General features: G+C 47.1%; 2 protein-coding genes across 15 annotated transcripts in view; one reads left to right on the top strand and one right to left on the bottom strand.

Moving 5' to 3' along the window:
* syne1a (spectrin repeat containing, nuclear envelope 1a) overlaps positions 1-4,254 on the top strand; it is a 111,551-nt gene extending 107,297 nt beyond the window's left edge. For all 14 annotated transcript variants that reach the window (XM_053880198.1, XM_053880199.1, XM_053880201.1 and 11 more), the window contains 4 exons: positions 5-256; positions 401-490; positions 1,623-1,681; positions 3,257-4,254. In XM_053880198.1, coding sequence (XP_053736173.1) covers positions 5-256; positions 401-490; positions 1,623-1,681; positions 3,257-3,521 — 666 coding nt within the window. In that variant the 3' untranslated portion in view covers positions 3,522-4,254. The remainder of the gene's footprint in view (positions 1-4; positions 257-400; positions 491-1,622; positions 1,682-3,256) is intronic.
* A 168-nt stretch (positions 4,255-4,422) lies between these two features.
* On the bottom strand, positions 4,423-18,716 carry esr1 (estrogen receptor 1). The gene is made up of 10 exons (XM_053880209.1): positions 17,289-18,716; positions 15,623-16,481; positions 14,960-15,171; positions 13,026-13,142; positions 11,818-11,996; positions 11,586-11,739; positions 7,976-8,114; positions 6,271-6,404; positions 5,834-6,017; positions 4,423-5,762 (listed from the first exon to the last, which is right to left on the bottom strand). Exons 2-10 carry the CDS (start codon positions 16,021-16,023, stop codon positions 5,450-5,452), a joined length of 1,833 nt encoding a protein of 610 aa, XP_053736184.1. The 5' UTR covers positions 16,024-16,481; positions 17,289-18,716; the 3' UTR covers positions 4,423-5,449.
* Between the last annotated feature and the right edge of the window lie 136 nt (positions 18,717-18,852).

Here is an 18,852-nt window from a genome sequence, read left to right as displayed (position 1 = left end):
GCAGCAAATCAAGTGCGAGCTCCTGGACTCCCAGCAGAGGGCGACATCGCTGCAGGAGCTTTCCACTCAGCTGCTGGTCAGCGCCAAACCGCAGGCGCTGCAGGCGTCTGAGTCGGTGAAGCTTCAGGACAGCGAGTGTCTGGAGGCTCAGGAGAAAGTGCATGTGATCTGGAACAGGCTGCGGCTGCTGCTGAGGGAGGTCACCTCCGATCTGGACGGGCTGGAGAGGAGGCTGGAGGCCTCGGACACCAAGCAGGTCAGCCAATCACATCGCAGCAAACAAAGCCCATTCTTCTGTTGTGATGATCATAAATGTCAAAACTGTGTCCACTTCACGGTGGAGCCTCACCAGGACTCTTTCTTCCACCACACTGAAGACCTTTCTTATCTCCATCCACAGAGCTTCCTGCCTGTGTCAGTGGGAAAGTCTCTACCGTGCGGATCAGCCGCTCCAGCGCTGGCGACCGTCGCTCAGAGCTGCAGACGACTGGTAAACATTTCAGTCAGATCCAGGCTTGAACTTCCCTGCAGTTTCCTGGCAGCTTTTACAGTCATGATTTACCCCCTAATGTCGGTGTGCTGCTGCTGACCCTCTTTAGTTTCGCCAACCACGCAAATCTGCTAAAAACCTACAAGAAAAACTGGCTGTTTGATGTGGACATCTGCACTGTATTTCTTCACAAGCCAGATTTCTTGGTTCTGAAGGCACCATCACTGATTCTGTTGCTGCTTCTCAAGCCCGACTTACACGCCAGTCATTGAAGCGTTTTCTGTTGTCCCCGGGCGTTGACCAACTTTATCAGACTTCTAGTTGGAAGACTTCTAGTTAAAATGATCAAAGTCAGTTTGTTGATTTGTTCAGCGGAGAAACGGCAGCAATAGATAAATATTTTGAACTTAAACGGATGTAAAATCTGAACAACCATCCTGCATAATAACGTAAAAAGATTAGTAATGTATCCCTAAAAAAATAATCAAAATGACCTTTGATGTTAAAAATATGAGCTTGCATTTCTTAAAAAACTATAAGACAACATCACATTTGGCAGTGAAATTGTGAAATTTGAAAAACATAGAAATGAAGAAAAGCATTTTAGTGCATGAAAGAAATGACTGAGAAAAGAAAAGAAATTGAATTTTAAGTGGATAGGAAAATGTTAGGAAAAAAATGTGTTAAAATTAATTTATTAAAATAAATATCAATAATATTTCTTTTAAAATGGAAATGAATAGTGAAATTATAAGTGACACCAAATGAATTTGGTTAAGAAACATGGCCGAATAAACTCAATAGGTGGCGCTCGCTGCACAAAAATGACAGAAAGTTTGGTGAAACTAGTTCAAAGGTCACGGAGCAGAGTGCGCCATCTAGTGGAAAACTGCTACGTGGAGCAGTTTGAGGGTTGAAATAGGAAGACTTCGCAAGTGTTGCTGCAATGTGAAGGGAGCTAAAGTTCAACTGCTGAGTGTAGAAGCATCAGTCAGAGCATCTCGGGCTGCTGATGGGCCAAGTCCCTGCTCTTTAAGTTGTTATGTTTTCTCTCTCATCTGAGGCTTCGACTTCATTTTGACTGAAACATCTTTTTCTTTCTTTTGCCCGCCCTGCTCATTACCCGGTTCAGCCTCGAGGCAAAAGTAGTCATGCCCACCCAGGACGCCCTGAGAGCGGCCCGCGCCACAGGTACCTCCACCTCCCCCCGCCCCTCAGAGTCCAGGGACACGGGAGGATGGTGGAACCAGAGAGAGGAGATCTGAAGGGGCTGCTGACCAGGCCATTTATGGTTCCATCATCCTCCGGTTCCCTGGACGGAAGCGGACTCGCCTTCACCGGCGTTTCCTCTCGGTCTGAATGTTTGGTTTCTCTGCTTCTCTTTCGCTTCATCTTCGTTCTGTTTCCATGTTTGTCCCGTTTCTGGAAGCTTCTGTCGGCATGACTTTCTCTCCTCCTCAAACTGTGTTGTCTGTGTAAAGCTCCGTGAGCAGGATGTGACAGAAAACCTTCATGCCGACTCCCACACTTCCTGGTTCCCCCTCACTGACACAGACGTCCCACCGTGGTCCATCTTTAGCATGTGTGACCTCGCTCAACAGTGACACACAGAGACCCACAATCACAGAGACGGACAGAAACACACACTCAAAGAAGAACACGGACTGACAGATAGCAAGTGAGGGAGACCTACAGGCACAATGTGGAGACAGACAGCCAGACTCCCAGGGACAGACAACAATACAGAGAAGACAGGCTCACACACAGATCAACATCCAAACATGGAGAGACAGACGTGGACATGGACAAACACACAGAAGCACAGAGATGAACTGAAAGGCACAAACACCAGCCAACACAGACAGGAACACACACAGAGATACACACAGACCAACGGCCACATGAAGAGACTCATCCAGCAACAGACGGGACACACACACACACACACACAGACACAGACAGACAGACCAGACCAAAGCGTGAGACAAAATGGGTGAAGAAACAAGGATAAAGTGGTGAGCTCAGAATCACATGACGTCAGTTTCTCCGGCTCGTTGGCAGCCTCACAGTGAAGCAGGTTCAGGTCGAGTGGGCGGCAGGGATGGTGGGTGTGGGGGGTCTCACCCTCCACCACGAGGAACATACCGTTCCTCCCCCTCCAGTTTTGGCTCCGACTGTGGAAGCCTCCAGAGTCGCTGGCACGTCTCCTGCTTCTGTTCGGAATGAGCCGCGGCATTGAACTCTCTCTCACACACGCACGCTCACACACACACGTCGAGTGCACAGACTCACTGCCGGCTCCACATTAACTCTCCGGAAAAAAAAAGAACCCTGTTTTGTGCTTATTTGGGAGTGCAAACACAAGCGTCAACCATTGTGTCACGGCGACCTCACGCTGCTCGACTTTCAGTGAGTTATTTGCGGCTGTGAGGAAGTAATGAGAGTCGATGAGGAGCGAGTCGCCGTGTGAGGCTGAAGTTTAGTCAGAGCTGAAGCTGGAATGGGCTTCACAGAGGGCTCTTGGATGAAGGCCGCGCAGCTTCACCTGAGCAGGTGATGTTGCATCATCTCGCAGGGAAATGTGAAGAGCTTCACTTTAGAACGAGTCTACAGTTTTGTCGAATCAAGTTTCTCTGTCATGAACACGTCCTGGCTCCTCTGCTACTAACCTTCCTGCTGTATCCATTTGAACCAAGCCTCCTCCATTCTCTGATTTCTGTCTGGAGCTGTGGTTCTAAATTTAACTGGGCCTGTGTTCCCTCTCAGCCGGGGCAGATCAGCCGGCGTCCCTGGATGCGTTTCCTCCCGTTCTGACCTTCTGGACTCCTCCTCCTCATCCTCCAAGAGTCCCTCCTACATGCTGAGGGTTGTGCGGGCGGCGCTCCCCGTCCACCTCCTGCTGCTGCTCCTCATCGGCCTGGCCTGCCTGGTTCCCATGACCCAGGAGGACTACAGCTGCCACCACGCCAACAACTTCGCCCGCTCCTTCCACCCCATGCTCCGCTACACCAACGGACCTCCGCCGATATGAGGAGCCGCCCTTTCACCTTGGAGGAGTTTGGTGAATGTTTTGCTCTCACTCCTGTGACTCTCCCTCATGTTGCACAGACTCTCACCTCAGCCCTTTAAACCCCCGACTCCAAAACAAAAAGACCTTCGCGGAGACGCTCCTTCCCGATCCAAATATTCAGTGTTGTCTTTTTTAACTTAAATATTTTATTTTTCAGCTGAAGCCAGCATCAATGAAAGAAGCACTATTTATAGATGTCGGGAGCCAAAGTGGTCAGAGCTCATTGTCCAAACTGGTGCTGCTAATATTTATTATCTTTGACCAGCTGAGCAATCGCAGAGGCGTCTGGCAACGACGCGTCGTGGATTCAAATCTCCAACCTGGACCCGTCGCACTGACATGAGCACCGTTCGGAGGTACTGCACTGACGCCTTTCAGCCAAGATGGCCGACGTTAAGCTCACGCTCTTGTCGTCACTCTCAGTATTTAGTCACGTGCTAGCGCTTGTTTTCATGTGTTCATCGACGCCGAAAAGCCTTTTGAGTGAGGCCCCTATTTTTTTATCCTTCGGTTGAAGCACCTGCTTTTAAAAGCCAAACAATCACTGGTAGAATAGACGACGTGCTTTGTAACGACTACTCTGGACAGAACCTGTAAAAAGTAATGAACTATTAAAATGGTTATTTATGTATGTACAGTTTGCTAATGTCGACTCCAGGAAAACTTCCTTTGCAAATAAACATGAATTATTTAAGTTGTCCTCCGTAAGTTGGATTTGTGAGTCGCCAAAGCCTCTTGCTTTTTTTTTTTTTGTTTAAACTGACTGATCGTTTTACATGAAAGGAGTTTGCTCTCAATATAAAACCGTTGTGCTCATTCACAAATGATTACGAGTGCATGTCAGTATACTTCAAATGTTGTGTTTTGTGGTTAAAATGACAGATTTTAGGATCATTTTGCATGAAAGAATTTTGCTCACAAATACAAATTATTATATTTTAAATTATATTTTTCATCATAAATGCGTAATATAACGTTGCTTCAAAGTTGAAAACGAAGCTATAGTAACACAAGCAGTATTGTCCTGAGATGCTTTCATCAATTTCATTTATGCCGAACGTTATCGTAATCCTTGTTGCATTTCGAACACTTGAAATAAAAAGAATAGACCATTTTTCAAGTTTAAAACCCATTAAAAAATCCCAGCTAATGACGTTAGCAACCGCTGCTGCCGAACTGTAGTCACCGAATCAAAGTATGTGGAAATATTCATGGAAAATAAGTCAATTTGAGGAAGTTTGAGTCAGTACAAAGATTAAAATAGAGTAAGGAGGAGCTGGAGAGAGGAGGAAGGAAAGACTATTGGAGACTGTATACGTGCGTGAATGGGAGGAGGAGGAAGAGGAGAGTGTGGAGGGGGTGAGAAACTCCTTGCTGACTTCCTGCTCGAGTAAACGCGGTTGGTCGACAGAAAGCGTTTGCTCAAGGTACCTTTAATGCTGTAATTCACTTTTGTTGAAGAGGCACATAAGACACGATACATTCACTCGTGGGATCCTCAAATCCTCAGTTAAGTGTCGTTTTAAAAATAATGCCCGAAAGGCCCTTACATCCAACAGGAAGTGCACTTTGGTCGAAACAGGATAAAAGAGAAAGTAGTCATCACGTCGAAGGCCAAGTTAACACTACGATGATTCACATTGAAATTACCAGCCGTGGAATGACCGTGAACAACGTCTTCTGGTGGAGATGTGACAACTGGACTGAGACCTGACGCGAGTTCATGTGAAGAGCGGAATATATTGTGGCAAACACACATCACCGGCCGGATTAGAAGTTGAGCTGCATTTCAACCGCGATTGTTTCAGTGCAAAAATTTGGGAATAATTATCAGACGATGCCCATGTATGTACAGTGCTGACCTCAGTTAAGGCTGTTCACATTCCAGCTCAGAGGATGTGGGTGCAGTCAGAGCGAGGGCCCCCGAACTGCAGGACTCCTGGCCCGGGTGGGGTGGGGCTGGGGCTCTCGTGGCCCTCTGGACTGGCAGCGCAGACCCCACCTGCGCTGCTGCTGCTGCTGCTGCTGCTGGTGCTGGTGCGGTGAGAGGCGGCGGAGGAGGCGGGGTCTCTGTCGCACCACGGAGGGGTGGGTCTGACCGGCCGGTGAAGGTGGTGCGCGTCCAGCATCTCCAGCAGAAGGTCGTAGAGAGGAACTTTGTTCTTGCACTTCATGCTGTAGAGGTGCTCCATGCCCTTGTTGCTGCAGGAGGATTGAAAGGGTCCAATGACAAAGCGATTCATCCGAACCCCGCTACGCCGCTTTCACCTCACCTCATGTGTCGGATGTGAGACAGGAGGAGAAGCAGCTGCGCCTGTCGTCTGGCCTGCTGCTGGACCGAGCACCCGGATTGGTTGATGTGATGGATGAGCGCGTCGGTGATGGTGTCCAGCATGTTCTGCACGGCCGTGCTGTCGTGCAGCGGCTCCATGGTGCCGGTGCAGAAGGCGAAGGCTCCTGAGATCAGAAGAAGGGAAAAAAAAGTGTGGTTACAATTAAATGCCGAGTCAGCAGGTTGGTTCAGCGAACTCCCTTCGCGTTTCACAGAAGATCCCAGACAAACAGAGCTCTGGCGCTGTCTCACGTCGTCATGGAAACCCTGTCTGGCGTTTTTAAGGGAACAGGCTTCTCTGGAACACGGTGTTCGTCTGCCGACAGCTTCACCTCGGGATTAGCTTTTTTTTTCCAGGAGCAAACAGACTCGTCTCACCGGAGTTGAGCAGGATGATGGCTTTGAGGCACACAAACTCTTCAGGCTTGAGCTTCAGCAATCGGAAGCGGGACGCGGTGGCGAGCAGCATGTCGAAGATCTCGGCCATCCCCTCCACGCAGTCGCCCTCGCTCCTGCAGCACAACGCAGGGGAGGAGCCTAAGCAACAGGGCTTCAAACCGCCTCTCAGTTTCACTTTACTGCAGGGTAAACAGAGCGTGCAAGCTTCATTTCAAACAGAATAAATTCAGTGAAGCCAAGAGGACGTTTCAGTCAGAAACCTCTCTGTTGTCCGGGTCAAACTTTGATAGACAGATTCTTTTGGCGACAAGTCTGACAGAGTCCTCACAACTAAGGACACTGTGCCGATCCAGCTGTCAAAATCCACCTCCAACTTTCCCTCACTCGTGAACAAGACCCCAGGATGCGTGAGCTCCTCCACCAGTGAGGAACCTCTCCTCCAACCTGCACAGGAGATTCCACCCTTCTATGAGCGAGAACTCTCCACTGACCACGCCCACTCTGTTGCGATTGGTCAGAGGGTCACCTCAAACGTGTGTGTGAGCAAAGTCAGCCACACCGAGTCGGAATATTGGTTCAGACTCGGGATGTGTGTGGATTCATTGAAGCTTCTTTAAGTGAAGTGAACGACGTGTCTGTGATCGATGTTGAGGCTAAAGAAACTTCCAGATCAGACCAGCGTTTGAGTCCGTCTGAGGTCTGTTTCACGATCCCACGTTTCGGCAGCGGTTACTGTGCAAAGTCACGATTCTGCAGTCTGAGTCACGCCGCCATCTTTCAGAGCAAAGACCGAGTCAGCAGGTCAGGAGCGACCAGAATTTTAAAATGTGCAGATTTCAGAGGCTTAAAAACTGAAGTCGCAGCCGAGGGACCCTTTTTTGAGAGTTAAACCCTCGATGAGACGTGGATTTCTGACCCTCAGCTGTTGACCTCTGCGGCACAAGTTTAATAATGTAAGGTTCCATGTCAGGGGAGTCCTGCCCGCCCCTGTTTGCCCGTGTCAATAAAGGTCTGACAGAACAGAACCCGACTATTTACACTGCTCAGAGGAGCGGCAGCAGATGCGTGAGCGACGGGGAGAATCACGGCGGCGGCTGAAAAGTGGAGATAATGTCCGGCAGTTGTGGAGCCGGATAAACGCGGGAATTTGTCGAGCCCCGACCGGCGGCGTTTAAGTCATCACGTCCAATTGTGGCGGGCGGCGAGGCCCGAGGGATCAGAGATAATACTGGGTAATGCACTTCTGAATCATCCAGTAACAGCTCTGTCTGTCTGCCTGGCTGCCAAGGTGGAGGCAGGATTGTTTACCGGGCCAGGAAGGAGGGAACAGACTGTACCTGCGAAGCCCCCCACTTCTCTTATTTTCTCCTCCTTTCTCCCAGCTCTCACCTCCTTCCCTCCATCGCCATTCATTTTCTATCATTCCCGCATTGAGGCTCTGATTAAATCCGGGCGCCGGCTCGGCGGCGTAATGATGCGCGGGGGGTTTCAGGTGAGAGGGGGCCGGCTCTCATCTCAGCGGGGGGCGGGTAATTAGTCTCTCGCTCCCGACAGATGTGTGTGGACGGCACAAAGGCAGGCGGCGTGTGAAATGGAAAATCTACAATGCTGATGTGTCACTCTTCAGATGTGCTGCGAGGGTGAGACGGGGGAGGGAGGAGGGTGTTAGTGGCGCAGAGGCTACCTGTCCAGGATGAGGTCCTGAGCGAAGATGAGTTTGCCGGGGCAGTGGATGGACCTCCAGATGAGGCCGATCATCAGGACCTCCAGCCAGGAGCTCTCCAGCAGCTGCACCTGGTCGTGGAGCGACAGCTGGAGGAAGCCTGGGGCACAGAGAGAGAGAGAGAGGAGGGAGGGATGAGTGGGGAACATTCGCACTCTCTCCTCCAGGTTGCTCTCAGCGGATGACGACAGTGTGAGGACGGATGAGGATCAGCGCCTCCAATTTTGGAACACTGACACTACACAAACATGAGGCTCAGCGGTCGAGGAGGTTCAACCATATCTGGACTGTAAAGGTGTCAAATGTTTATGACTCTCACTGAAGAGTGTCTTTTTTTTGTGGGTGTATTTTCACGTCACACAAACACATGACGCCTGAATTACACATGAATCATAAATCGTACAAAAATACTCAGGACATAATTGTTCAAACACACTAAATATAGCTGTGAAATGAAAAGTGTGCACAGTGTAGTTTAATAAATGGAAGATTCAAATGTTGAGTAAATGTACATATAGTTTTCATATATAGTTTGTCGTTCTTTTAATATAAGGGGAAACCAATCATGACATGGCTACAATAATTTGTTGAGAAATCAGGAAGATAATTGGCGTAATGGAAAAACAAATATATACATAAAAACATATAACTTGTTTTAGAATATTAAATATATGTTTTTAAATGTATTACAAATTCTAGCTAGGATGAGAACAACCACAACAAACATGGAGGAATCCCTGAACAAAAGCAAACAAAAGCATCTGTTTGCTTTTGTTCAGGGATGTTTTTCACTACACAATGTTCAGGGTTTCCACTACTCTGAATGTACCTGAAATTCTTATACAAATATTTTCAAGACATTAAAAGAGCTTTAGTTTCAATAAGGTGATATAAAAACTTGAATATAGCCACCATCCTGATTTATTTAAACTGCGATTAAATCATCAGATTAAATAACTAGATTATATATATATATATATATATATATATATATATATATATATATATATATATATATATATATATATATATATATATATATATATATATATATCATCAAAAGCCACTAAACATCTCCAGAGGAAGTTCACACGGCAGGACCGGACACATGCAGGCGAGGGGCCAGATGTGGCGTCTGGATTCAGGAAGGTTTAGAAGGAATCACTTGTTACTTGTGTGGCTTCTAATTGTAGCTTCTCTCGCACCTCGATCTGTTCAGAACTTGCTAAAAACCGACTTCCTAAAACACAGCGTACCATGAAAGCGTGTCCAGTTTGGGTTGCTACTGAACACTGCTATAGTCATGTGAAACTCTTGCGGGAGCTTCTGCAGGAGGGTGTTCCTCGCCACCGCGCCCCGCTCCTCAGGCTCACCTCTGCTCAGTCTGGTTCTGCTCCAGACCTCCGGGAAGATTCTCTACATGTTTGATACCACATTACATAAAGACAGCAACCTGGCGTCCAGGGACTCTTCTCGCTCTGAAAGGGACCAATGACACGTCTGCAGGTACCGAGCCGCCCTGGCAACAGCTTCCACCTTCACAACAAGTGTCTCCTATTAAAACCATCGTCAGCAGTAATTACCTGCCGCGTGGAGCTGAATATTAACACTATTGCGCAACATCCACCTCACAGCCAAAGTCCCTTTTGCTTGAGTCAGCGACGCTTAAACCGAAGGCTCTTGGCAGAAGCCTGATCACGGCACTCAGCTGCCACACTTTGTGTGTAATTACAAGCCATTTGCCGCCATTGTCTCCAGCGGAACCTCGTTTGGGACCTCGCAATTAAAGTGGTGCGGCTTTTAGGGGCCACACGCCGGCTGCCACGCAAAGAGAGGGATGCGTCTTCTTCGGGCTCCGTGGGGGGCAGCAGACGGGTCACACAATCCTCTGCAGGTGATGACGGCGTTTACCACCGGTGTAATGGACGTGTGTGTGTGTGCGTGTGTGTGTGCCTGTGTGTGTGTGCGTGTGTGTGTGTGTGTGTGTGTGTGTGTGTGTGTGTGTGCGCGTGTGTGTGTGTGTGTGTGTGTGCGTGTGTGTGTGTGTGCCTGTGTGTGTGTGTGTGCGTGTGTGCGTGTGTGTGTGTGTGTGTGCGTGTGTGTGTGTGTGTGTGTGTGTGCCTGTGTGTGTGCGTGTGTGCGTGTGTGTGTGTGTGTGTGTGCCTGTATGTGTGTGTGTGCGTGTGTGTGCGCGTGTGTGTGTGTGCCTGTGTGTGTGTGCGTGTGTGTGTGTGTGTGCGTGTGTGTGTGTGCGTGTGTGTGTTGACAGGTGTGTGGTGTGGAAACCATCATCAAAAAGATCAACAGCATCGCAGCCATCTTGTCTGACATGTGACAAGTGTTGTGACTAACAGGTTGTAAGTTAAGTAACGCGTTATAGGAACTATGTTACGTTCTGTAATAACGTGTGCCATAACACCTTCCTTTGCCAAAATTACCAACGTGTTTGTCATTACAGTGATTTAAAGATGCACTTCACGTTCACAACTCTTTAAAAAGTTTAAAAAGTAGCGTCTATGATACACCTTAAAAGGTTCTGTAGTGAAGACGTGAAGCCCCCGAGTCACATGACGCAGCGCCGTCATGTGTGCTGTTAAAGACCAGAGAAGCTACGTGGAGGCTCGAACGGCACTGTGTCCGTCCAAAAGGAGCAATTCCAATCTGGCGAAACATCTTCAGAAAGTGCATGCGTCGATCGACCAAGCGGGTGGGAAAAGAGTCCGAAGCAGACGCTGCTAAGGTTCGCTGGTCTGACGCCACTGTAGAGAAGCCACTGCAGCCACACAGCAGCAGCTTGACTTCAGAGCGCCTGTTGCTCAGCCTTTATCTCAGAAGCGGTTGAACACACTCGTAGCAGCGAGGTGTGTTGTGGAAGACATGCTGCCTATCGCAGCTGTGGAGTCGTCACTGCAGTTCATGTTACCAGTTGTGTTGCTGTTGTGAGATGATCATTGGCGTCGCTTCGGCACTAGTGTTTGTTCCTGCTACTATTAAGTGTTCTGTGAAAAGAGGTGATTTTTTTGCACTGCTACTGTACAGTTAACTGATAAATATTCTCATCAAAAGTTTCGATATTGTCATTCATTCACTTGCACTCACACGGCCATTGCACCTTTAGGTCACTAGTGGCGACTTTGAAATTGCACTTGAAGTGGGTTAGTGCTTCTAGATGGATAGACAGGTCTTTATTGCCTGACTATCTAGTTTAGCAGGCCACACAAACAACCATAATGGGGCCCATTCTGACCCAACGTTGCTGCTTCCCGACCCAGGCCGATGACCATAACTGTTCTAAGATGATATGTTTGAGCTCCGCTATAATAAACTGTTTTAAAGTTACTTTCGCTAGTATCTAGTTACTTTGAAAGTAATGAGTAACTTGAAGTTACTTTTGAATGAGCTAACTAGTAACTGTAACTAAGTTACTAACCTAAAGTAACTTGCCCAACACTGGGTTGTGTGTGGAGGGAGAAGCGTTGAATGTTGGAGTGTCAGGTTAGTTCAGGCGTACGGTGAGTGACAGCACAGAACCAGAGGCTAAACTCTGCGACAGCAGAACCCGGGCTCTAACCTGGCAGCTTCTTGGCCCAGGCGATCATGTGCACCAGCTCCTTGTCAGCCATGCTGGTCAGCAGTGTCATCATGCTGACCTCCGTGTACGGCCGGCTCAGCTTCTGTCGGGAACACAGGATGGGCGGCTCGGCTCCCTGCAGCAGGAGAAGAACCTGCGGAAGGAAAATCAGACGCAAAAAAAAGGGAAGAATGTTGTGGCTTCAGGGGGATTTTGATGGAACTTCTCTCACCTGTTCAGGAGAGATGTCACCCAGTGACGCTCTGCCTCCTCCCCCTCCCACGCTGCTGCTGTACCGCCTCCCCTCCTGGGAGTGAGCCGCTCGCTGCTGCAGCTCCTTCATGGACTTGTTGCTGGTGCTGGTCCGACGCTTGTCTCGCCGGAGAACACGCCCTCGGTCTTTGCGAACACCTGGTGGAGACGGGAAGCATGTCTTAGTTTTAGCTCGAGACAAAATAAAGTCAATCCTTTGATTGGTGACATCACCACTGAATTTTCTGTCTGGTGAAAGGCGTGATGGTGAAAGCTCGATTGAATAAAAGAAATATCATCAGTTTTAATATTGTCATGACATTTTTTACTGACAGGATGAGACACCTGGGATCAGCAGTTGAAAAGAAACTAATAAAGTCGCACATTTTCATATCCATGAGACTGAAAATGCTGCTTCACCCTGGCTTACACATAATGTTAGTCCCAAAAATAAAATAAAATTCTGTTTTTCTGTAAAGCGATTTAAAGCCTGGATTGTCTACAAGAGTGTTAAATAAATATCTATTATTAATATTAATACATGATAATGGCTGCCAATATTTAGATGAGCTTAATATTCCTTTAGTGAGAAGTGGGTAGACAAACAATTGTGTTATTTATTGTTTTAAAAAATCCATATCTAATATTGTTTTTTTCTTTTTTGTTTACAATTTATTAAACAAGAAATCAGTAGAAAAATAGCCATGATAAATCAGCCGCTAGGTGTTGCAGTACGACCCAAAAGTCATCAAAACGTCAGGCTCAGATCTGGAGCGCAGCAGGAACTGTGAATCATTAACCACCAGCTATTTACTCGGTGAATCCAACATGGCTACGGAGCAAGTGCAACGCGTTTAACAACCCTGAACTTTATCCTAAAGGCTGGTCTCAAACAACATGGCTGCACGGCGAGGATTCCTGCGTGATTCTCAAAGAATGAAAACAAGAATGAGGATGTGCAGCAGTCAGCGCTCGTCCTCCTTAAGAGGAAATCGCTCCAAGGTCGCCTCAAAGTTAGTCTCGGCTCTATCTGCCGCCACCGGCGCTCCGATTTGGGCCCGTCCGCCAAAGCGTGATAGGGCCGCTGGATAATCGCCGTGTTTAGTCAGCGCAGATATCAAACAAACAGAGAGAGAGGAGCGCAGCAGCGGCAGCGACACGGGCGCTGCTGCGCTCGGCGTGTCTCACCTCCTTTCATCATCCCAACTTCGTAGCACTTCCTGAGACGGCAGGCCTGGCAACTCTTCCTCCGATTCCGGTCAATAGTGCACTGATTGGTAGCGGGGCACATGTAGTCATTGTGACCTACGGAAATGAAAAGACCATATATCTATTAGCGGAAGCCTCTCCACTCCTCAGCCGGGGTTTGAGTTATTTAGTCGCAGGAACACTCCATTCCCATGTTAAATGGATCTGTGCAGGAGAAAATTAAAACGTGGCGTCTTGGCTTTGTCATCGCCATGGAGACTATTGCTTTCCTTTCTGACCAGTCCCCGGCTGCCAGTCCTGGCATCAATGAGGCGAAGGATCCCATCACAAACATGACTATGCTTTTATCTGCGCAGGAGCCGGGGACCCACAGGTGGACGGCCAGGACTGAAAAACAAAGTTGTTCAGATAAATTCTCTTTCATTAATCTCAAATCTCTGCTTTTCACGGTGAGTCATGCTGCGGCCTCTGTTTTCCTCAATTATGGGGTGGTAAACAAGCTTTATGAAGGCTGATCGCCAGAGTAATGAGCCAAAGCATCTATTTTCGGAGCAGAAATGCTCCACGTTTTTAGGCATTAAGACATCACCCAAGTTAAAATTGCCCTTATACTTGTAACGGCTGCCACCTGCTTCTGCCACAGTCAACACCGCCATGGCAACAAAGGGTGGTGGTCATAATGTTAGTGCCAAGAAAAGAGCCGCATTCAACTTTTAAAACAGCCTTTTAACATATGCTCTACTGCAGTAGTACTAGCGTGACTAAGTACTGCATGTAAGTCCCTCCAGACTTCTCCCTCGCAGGGCCTGGGTCTGACCCAGGACCTCCCCCCAACAAGACAAAGGTTCAACTAGCTGAAGTACAAATGACTGCAGAAGCAGCAGTTGTACTAGAGACCACTTCCCTTTAGTAGTATCCAAGATGTACTCTTTAAGATGTATGCTTTACTCAGTTGGCGTGGTACTACATGTACAATCACTGTGATCATTGATAGTATTTTCTTGAGAGTAATGGCTGCAGTACAATCATTAGCAGTCGTAACTCTTTCTAGTAGTGTGTGGCACTGTACTAGTTCTGACTAGTACCAGAAGAGATATTTCCATCAGTGCGGCGGCAGAGCAGTACTAATACTTGGTAGCAGTTCATGCACAATCTTTCCTACTAGAGCTAATGGCATTACAGTGCAAAACTAGTCGTAGTAGCTTTAGCATTACTAGTAGTGGAGTAATTCTGATAGTAAAAGAAGAAGAAATAGCATGACTAATAATGCAGTAGTAGCTGAAAGTGTTGTAGCAGTAATACGAGATAGATATTGTGATAAGTATCCGCAGTAGCTAGCGCTGAAAGTGGTAGCATGAATGCTAGAGGAACCGGCAGCAGTAACCACAGCAGCAGAAGTAGAGTTGCCTTCATGAGAACATGCAGTGACAACAGTACTGTGTCTTCTTAAGCCATGAGGTTTGCAGCCGTGGAAGTTGGAGGCTCAACAGTGTTGTCTCTAGCTTCAGTAGTTCCCTTCAACTCGAGTGTGTAAAGGCACGGACGCGGAAATACTCGGTGTGTAGGGAAAGTCAGAGTATCAACATACTACACTTGTAGTAGTGATGCAGCGACAAAATGCCAAGCAGAAGGTGGTGGAGGACACTGCAGTAGTAGGAATGGGGTCGACACCCGAACAGCCTTAGATAGAAGCACTTGGCTCAGCTTTGCTCACGGCCAGGAAGAGAAACTACCACCACACTTAGAAGACATTGAACAAGAGTTGGGGATTTCAAAGGGAACTTCCAGCTGATGAGCATGTAAGATGCCAGAAACCCGACTGGAGAAGTGACTGTCTTTGTCAACCAGTTCCTGTTTCAGTCTCTTTGATGTCTGTATGGGCAGAGTGGTGAAGTTTAACCGTGTGCTCCTACCCTGGATGCTCCTCTTGAAGAAAGCCTTGCAGCCCTCGCAGGACCACACCCCGTAGTGGTAGCCGGAGGCGTAGTCACTGCACACCGCGCAGAAGTACGTCTCTTTAGCCATGTCGAAGACGGGCCCCCCGGCCTCGCCCTCCACCACGCTGCTGACGCAGTGGTCCTCTCGGACCTGCTGCTGCTGCTGCTGACCCGGCCCCACGCTGGACCTGCAACACAACATTCGTAACAAACTTTTACCACCGCCACCATCATCGTCACCGCGACTCTCTTCCTGACACCTGAGCTGCGCAACAATCTGGCCTGTACTTTTGTTGTTCTTTCGTATTGTTCCTTTCTCAAGGTCCATGACAAAGTCCTTAATCTCTGGAATTAGAAACCAGGGTAAACCTTGATCCTTTCCACAGAGATAGCACTCGTAGGAAGTCTTTTTGAGCAACAAAACTGGGCGTCTAAAATCGGACCATGATGGTTTGTCATTGGGAAAAAACAGAATTTCCTGCAGTCGGGTCGAAGGTACGTTTTCATAATTAGCGGTTACATAATCAGCAGTGAAAATAAAAGTGAAGTACAGGAGGGGGTGTCTGGTCTGACCCTCCCTCCCGTGACTCACTAGTATGAGACAGTTGAAGACTTGACATGGGGTTTCAACACACTCACCTATAGATGGGCGTCGAAGTGCTCTCCAGATAGTGGTGAGCGGGCGGCTGCATGAAGGGGCTGAGTCGGGGGCTGGAGGGCACAAAAACCAGGGGACTGGTGGGTCCACTCCCCAGAGACTGAAGGCTGCCGTCTGAGGGGGGTCCATGGGTCTCCAGCGGGGCGGCGTAGTAGCCGGGCGTGGAGTGGCTGTAAAGTGGCGTGGGCACCGGAGTCCCGTAGTCGTAGCTCCCTTCCAGGAAGTCCACAGTGGCCACCCCTCCGGACCCCCGGCTCTCCTCGGGGTACATGAGGGGGCCGCGCGGCGGAGGCGAGAGACGAGGCGGGGAGAGGGTCTCCAGCTCTGTGAGTGCTGGTCCACGCGGCTGCCTGCTCCTGGCCGGGCTCTGCCTGAGCAACATCACAGCACCGCAGCACTGATAAGCAACATGATTTAGACTCACTGGGAGGGGGAGTGGAGACTGGGCTCTCTCTCCTCCAGCGCTCCTTCAAACTCTTCTTTTACACAGATAAAGCCACCAACATACACGCCGACTCCTCCCGCCGAACCAGATTCCCCACCTTCACCTCAACATAGTTCTCGATCGGCGACTTCCATCTATTCATCTGACACTCGGCATTCTAACAGCGTGACGTGCGGCCGGGCTATTTGTGGACAGTATACACCTGAGACTCGCCGCTAAATTAAATAACTGTGGAAATGATGAACAAGGGCTTCACACATGAGCAGCTCCAAAGAAAAGACAAAGCTCGACTCACCTCTCACTCAGGAATCACCTGCATATCTGATCCCAGAACGGCTGCGTTGCTCTGTGCTGCCTGCTCTTCCGAGCTGGGCTTGACGGACACAGTTTGAAGGCTGGAGGAAAAAAAAAAAAAAAAAAAAAAAAAGAGGATAAACAAATTAAAGATGCAGCCAAATCGATACTGACGGTGTGTTTAAGTACCAGGTCACCATAACACTGCAAACAGTGGAGGAGGTCAGACCTGATTCCAGCAGCCAAATGTTGCACAAGCGGCTCCAACATGACAAAAATATATGTTTTGTAACTGTTTTCAGAGACTTTAGATGCTGAAATCATGGTGAAGAAGAAGAGGAGGCGGCAACTAAACTGTCACAATAACAACTAAGCTCCAACATGAAAAGCAACACAGTCAGACAAATATTTCAATAAAAAAATATGAATTAATATGAGGGAGCATCAAATTAAATGGATAAAGATCTTTGCATCACAGTTGTAAAAAGCTATGAGCAGAAGGAAAATAAAGGGAAAAAATGACCCGAAAATCTCTAGGGATTCAACTGCTACTTGAGGCTAACTTACTTTTGGTGCATGGTTAAGATACAATGGCCTCCAATTCAAGAGAAGCCTCATGGAGGAGAATATTAACATAACTCTAAAATAAAAAGCTAAATGTCTGAGAATGAAGGCAGAATTGATGGTGAAAATGTAATATGAAAAATAATATGAAAATATCATGTAAACATAAAAATAGCTCAGACAAATGAGTAGAAAATGATGACACATTAATAACATTAAAATAAGAGGATGCCATGAAAGAAAAAAGATGCATGACATTATATATTTAAATCAAATAATACCAATTCAATAACACATTTTCTTTCATTTTTAAATGTTAATGTTAGAAAAATGTTAATTTTTACTTTTCACACGGCTCCTCATGATCAACACTGACAATTACGAAGGAGCCAATCTGCAGCCAGAGGTTTCCGTCTCACCTCCCATCACTTTGCAACATCCACCTGTAGTAAAAAGCCCAATTTTCAAAAGATGTCAGGTCAAGTGGGATTCAAGTAGCTTTGATAGTGACATTTTTTTAGCATTTATCTGGGAAGGAAAGAGAAAGGATACATTTTAAAGGGATGGTGCAAACGGAATAACTTAATAACAGTAATATACATGCGCCGACTGTTTTCCAGTCCAACCTGACCCGGATTAAACTGCAGGGGCAAAACACACCGCGCTCAGTTGCAGTCAAGTCTCCAGATGGCGTCAGCTCATCTGCCAATAGACCTATACAGTTGGAACTTCCCACTGGAGCCACATACTGTAGCAAGGCTGTTGCAGCTCGACAGCCTTGCCACAGTATGTGTACAGTTCTCTCTGCCGCCACGTTGAAATATGCCACAGCTTGATTTAGGGTGTAAGTCATAGTCAGATTTGGATTTATACAGCACTTGTTGGAATATTGCTTAACATATATCTATCCCATTATTTCATATTCCATTATTTAAAATAGAAGATGCCACTATAACCCATCAGTTTAAAGGGGTTTATTCAGACTATTATCACTTGTTGTAAAAAAAAAAAAAAAAAAACACTTTCAATGAAAAAGTACATGATAAAACAGGATAAAACACCACAAGACAATGTAATAAATATGATCTAATTATTTAATTAACATTCGATAACGCTAGAGTTCTAATTATGACATTTAAATTTGCTAATGTACATGTTGTTGTAATGTTCAAAATGTCAAGTATGAGAACAATTTATGTAACCTATGTATTAAGAACAAAAATAAATCATGCAATTACGGGTAAATATGAATAAGGAAAGAGTGTATATATATATATATATATATATATATATATAGAAGAATGGGAAAAAAACGTGTTTCAGCTTTGATTCTATTTAGTCCGAGCTCTGACTGAGTGACAGCTCCATGCAGTGGACAGAGTGGTCACCTGACAGCAGGACAGCCTCTGCCGTGGCATGCTTCTCTACTAGCTGGGCTCCAGACCTCTGCTCCTCAGCTCTGCTCAAGATCAGGAGAAGAAGTTAGCAGCAGCAGCCTGCACTTAACAGCCAGTATAAACAGCATCTCACGGTCACGTGTGTGTGAACCTGCAGGTTTCCCGTCGACAGTGTGAACCACTGAAGAGTTTAGAGTGTCGGGAAGTTCTTTAATTCATCCAAGTCAGTGAACAGCAGCAGCACAGAGAAGGATCCAGCTCAAGTCCAAGACTGTTCAGATTCTCAGTGCACAGTGACACAGCGTGATGCGTAACTGATCGAAATACAGCAAGTGTACATGTGTACTGCAGAAGAGTCAAGTAGGGGAAAGGGGACAAACAAATGCACTTGTTAGTCATAATGTTTCTAAACATGAAAAAAGCTCAACAGAATTCTACTAAAAGAAAATTCATCTTCTGGTTGATAGAGATATGACATCACTGGATTCAAACAGAATTCAAACAGAAAGAA

Source organism: Synchiropus splendidus, chromosome 12 (assembly GCF_027744825.2).
Source record: "Synchiropus splendidus isolate RoL2022-P1 chromosome 12, RoL_Sspl_1.0, whole genome shotgun sequence".
Taxonomy (NCBI): Eukaryota; Metazoa; Chordata; class Actinopteri; order Syngnathiformes; family Callionymidae; genus Synchiropus; species Synchiropus splendidus.
This window is presented reverse-complemented; position numbering and strand designations above follow the sequence as displayed.

Coding starts and splice junctions, on each gene's coding strand:
- esr1 (XM_053880209.1), bottom strand. CDS start 16,023: ATGTTGCTCAGGCAGAGCCCGGCCAGGAGCAGGCAGCCGCGTGGACCA. Junction 6,405..7,975: donor CAGGACCTCATCCTGGACAG/GTAGCCTCTGCG, acceptor GTTGTGCTGCAG/GAGCGAGGGCGACTGCGTGG. Junction 5,763..5,833: donor TCTCACATCCGACACATGAG/GTGAGGTGAAAG, acceptor ATCCTCCTGCAG/CAACAAGGGCATGGAGCACC.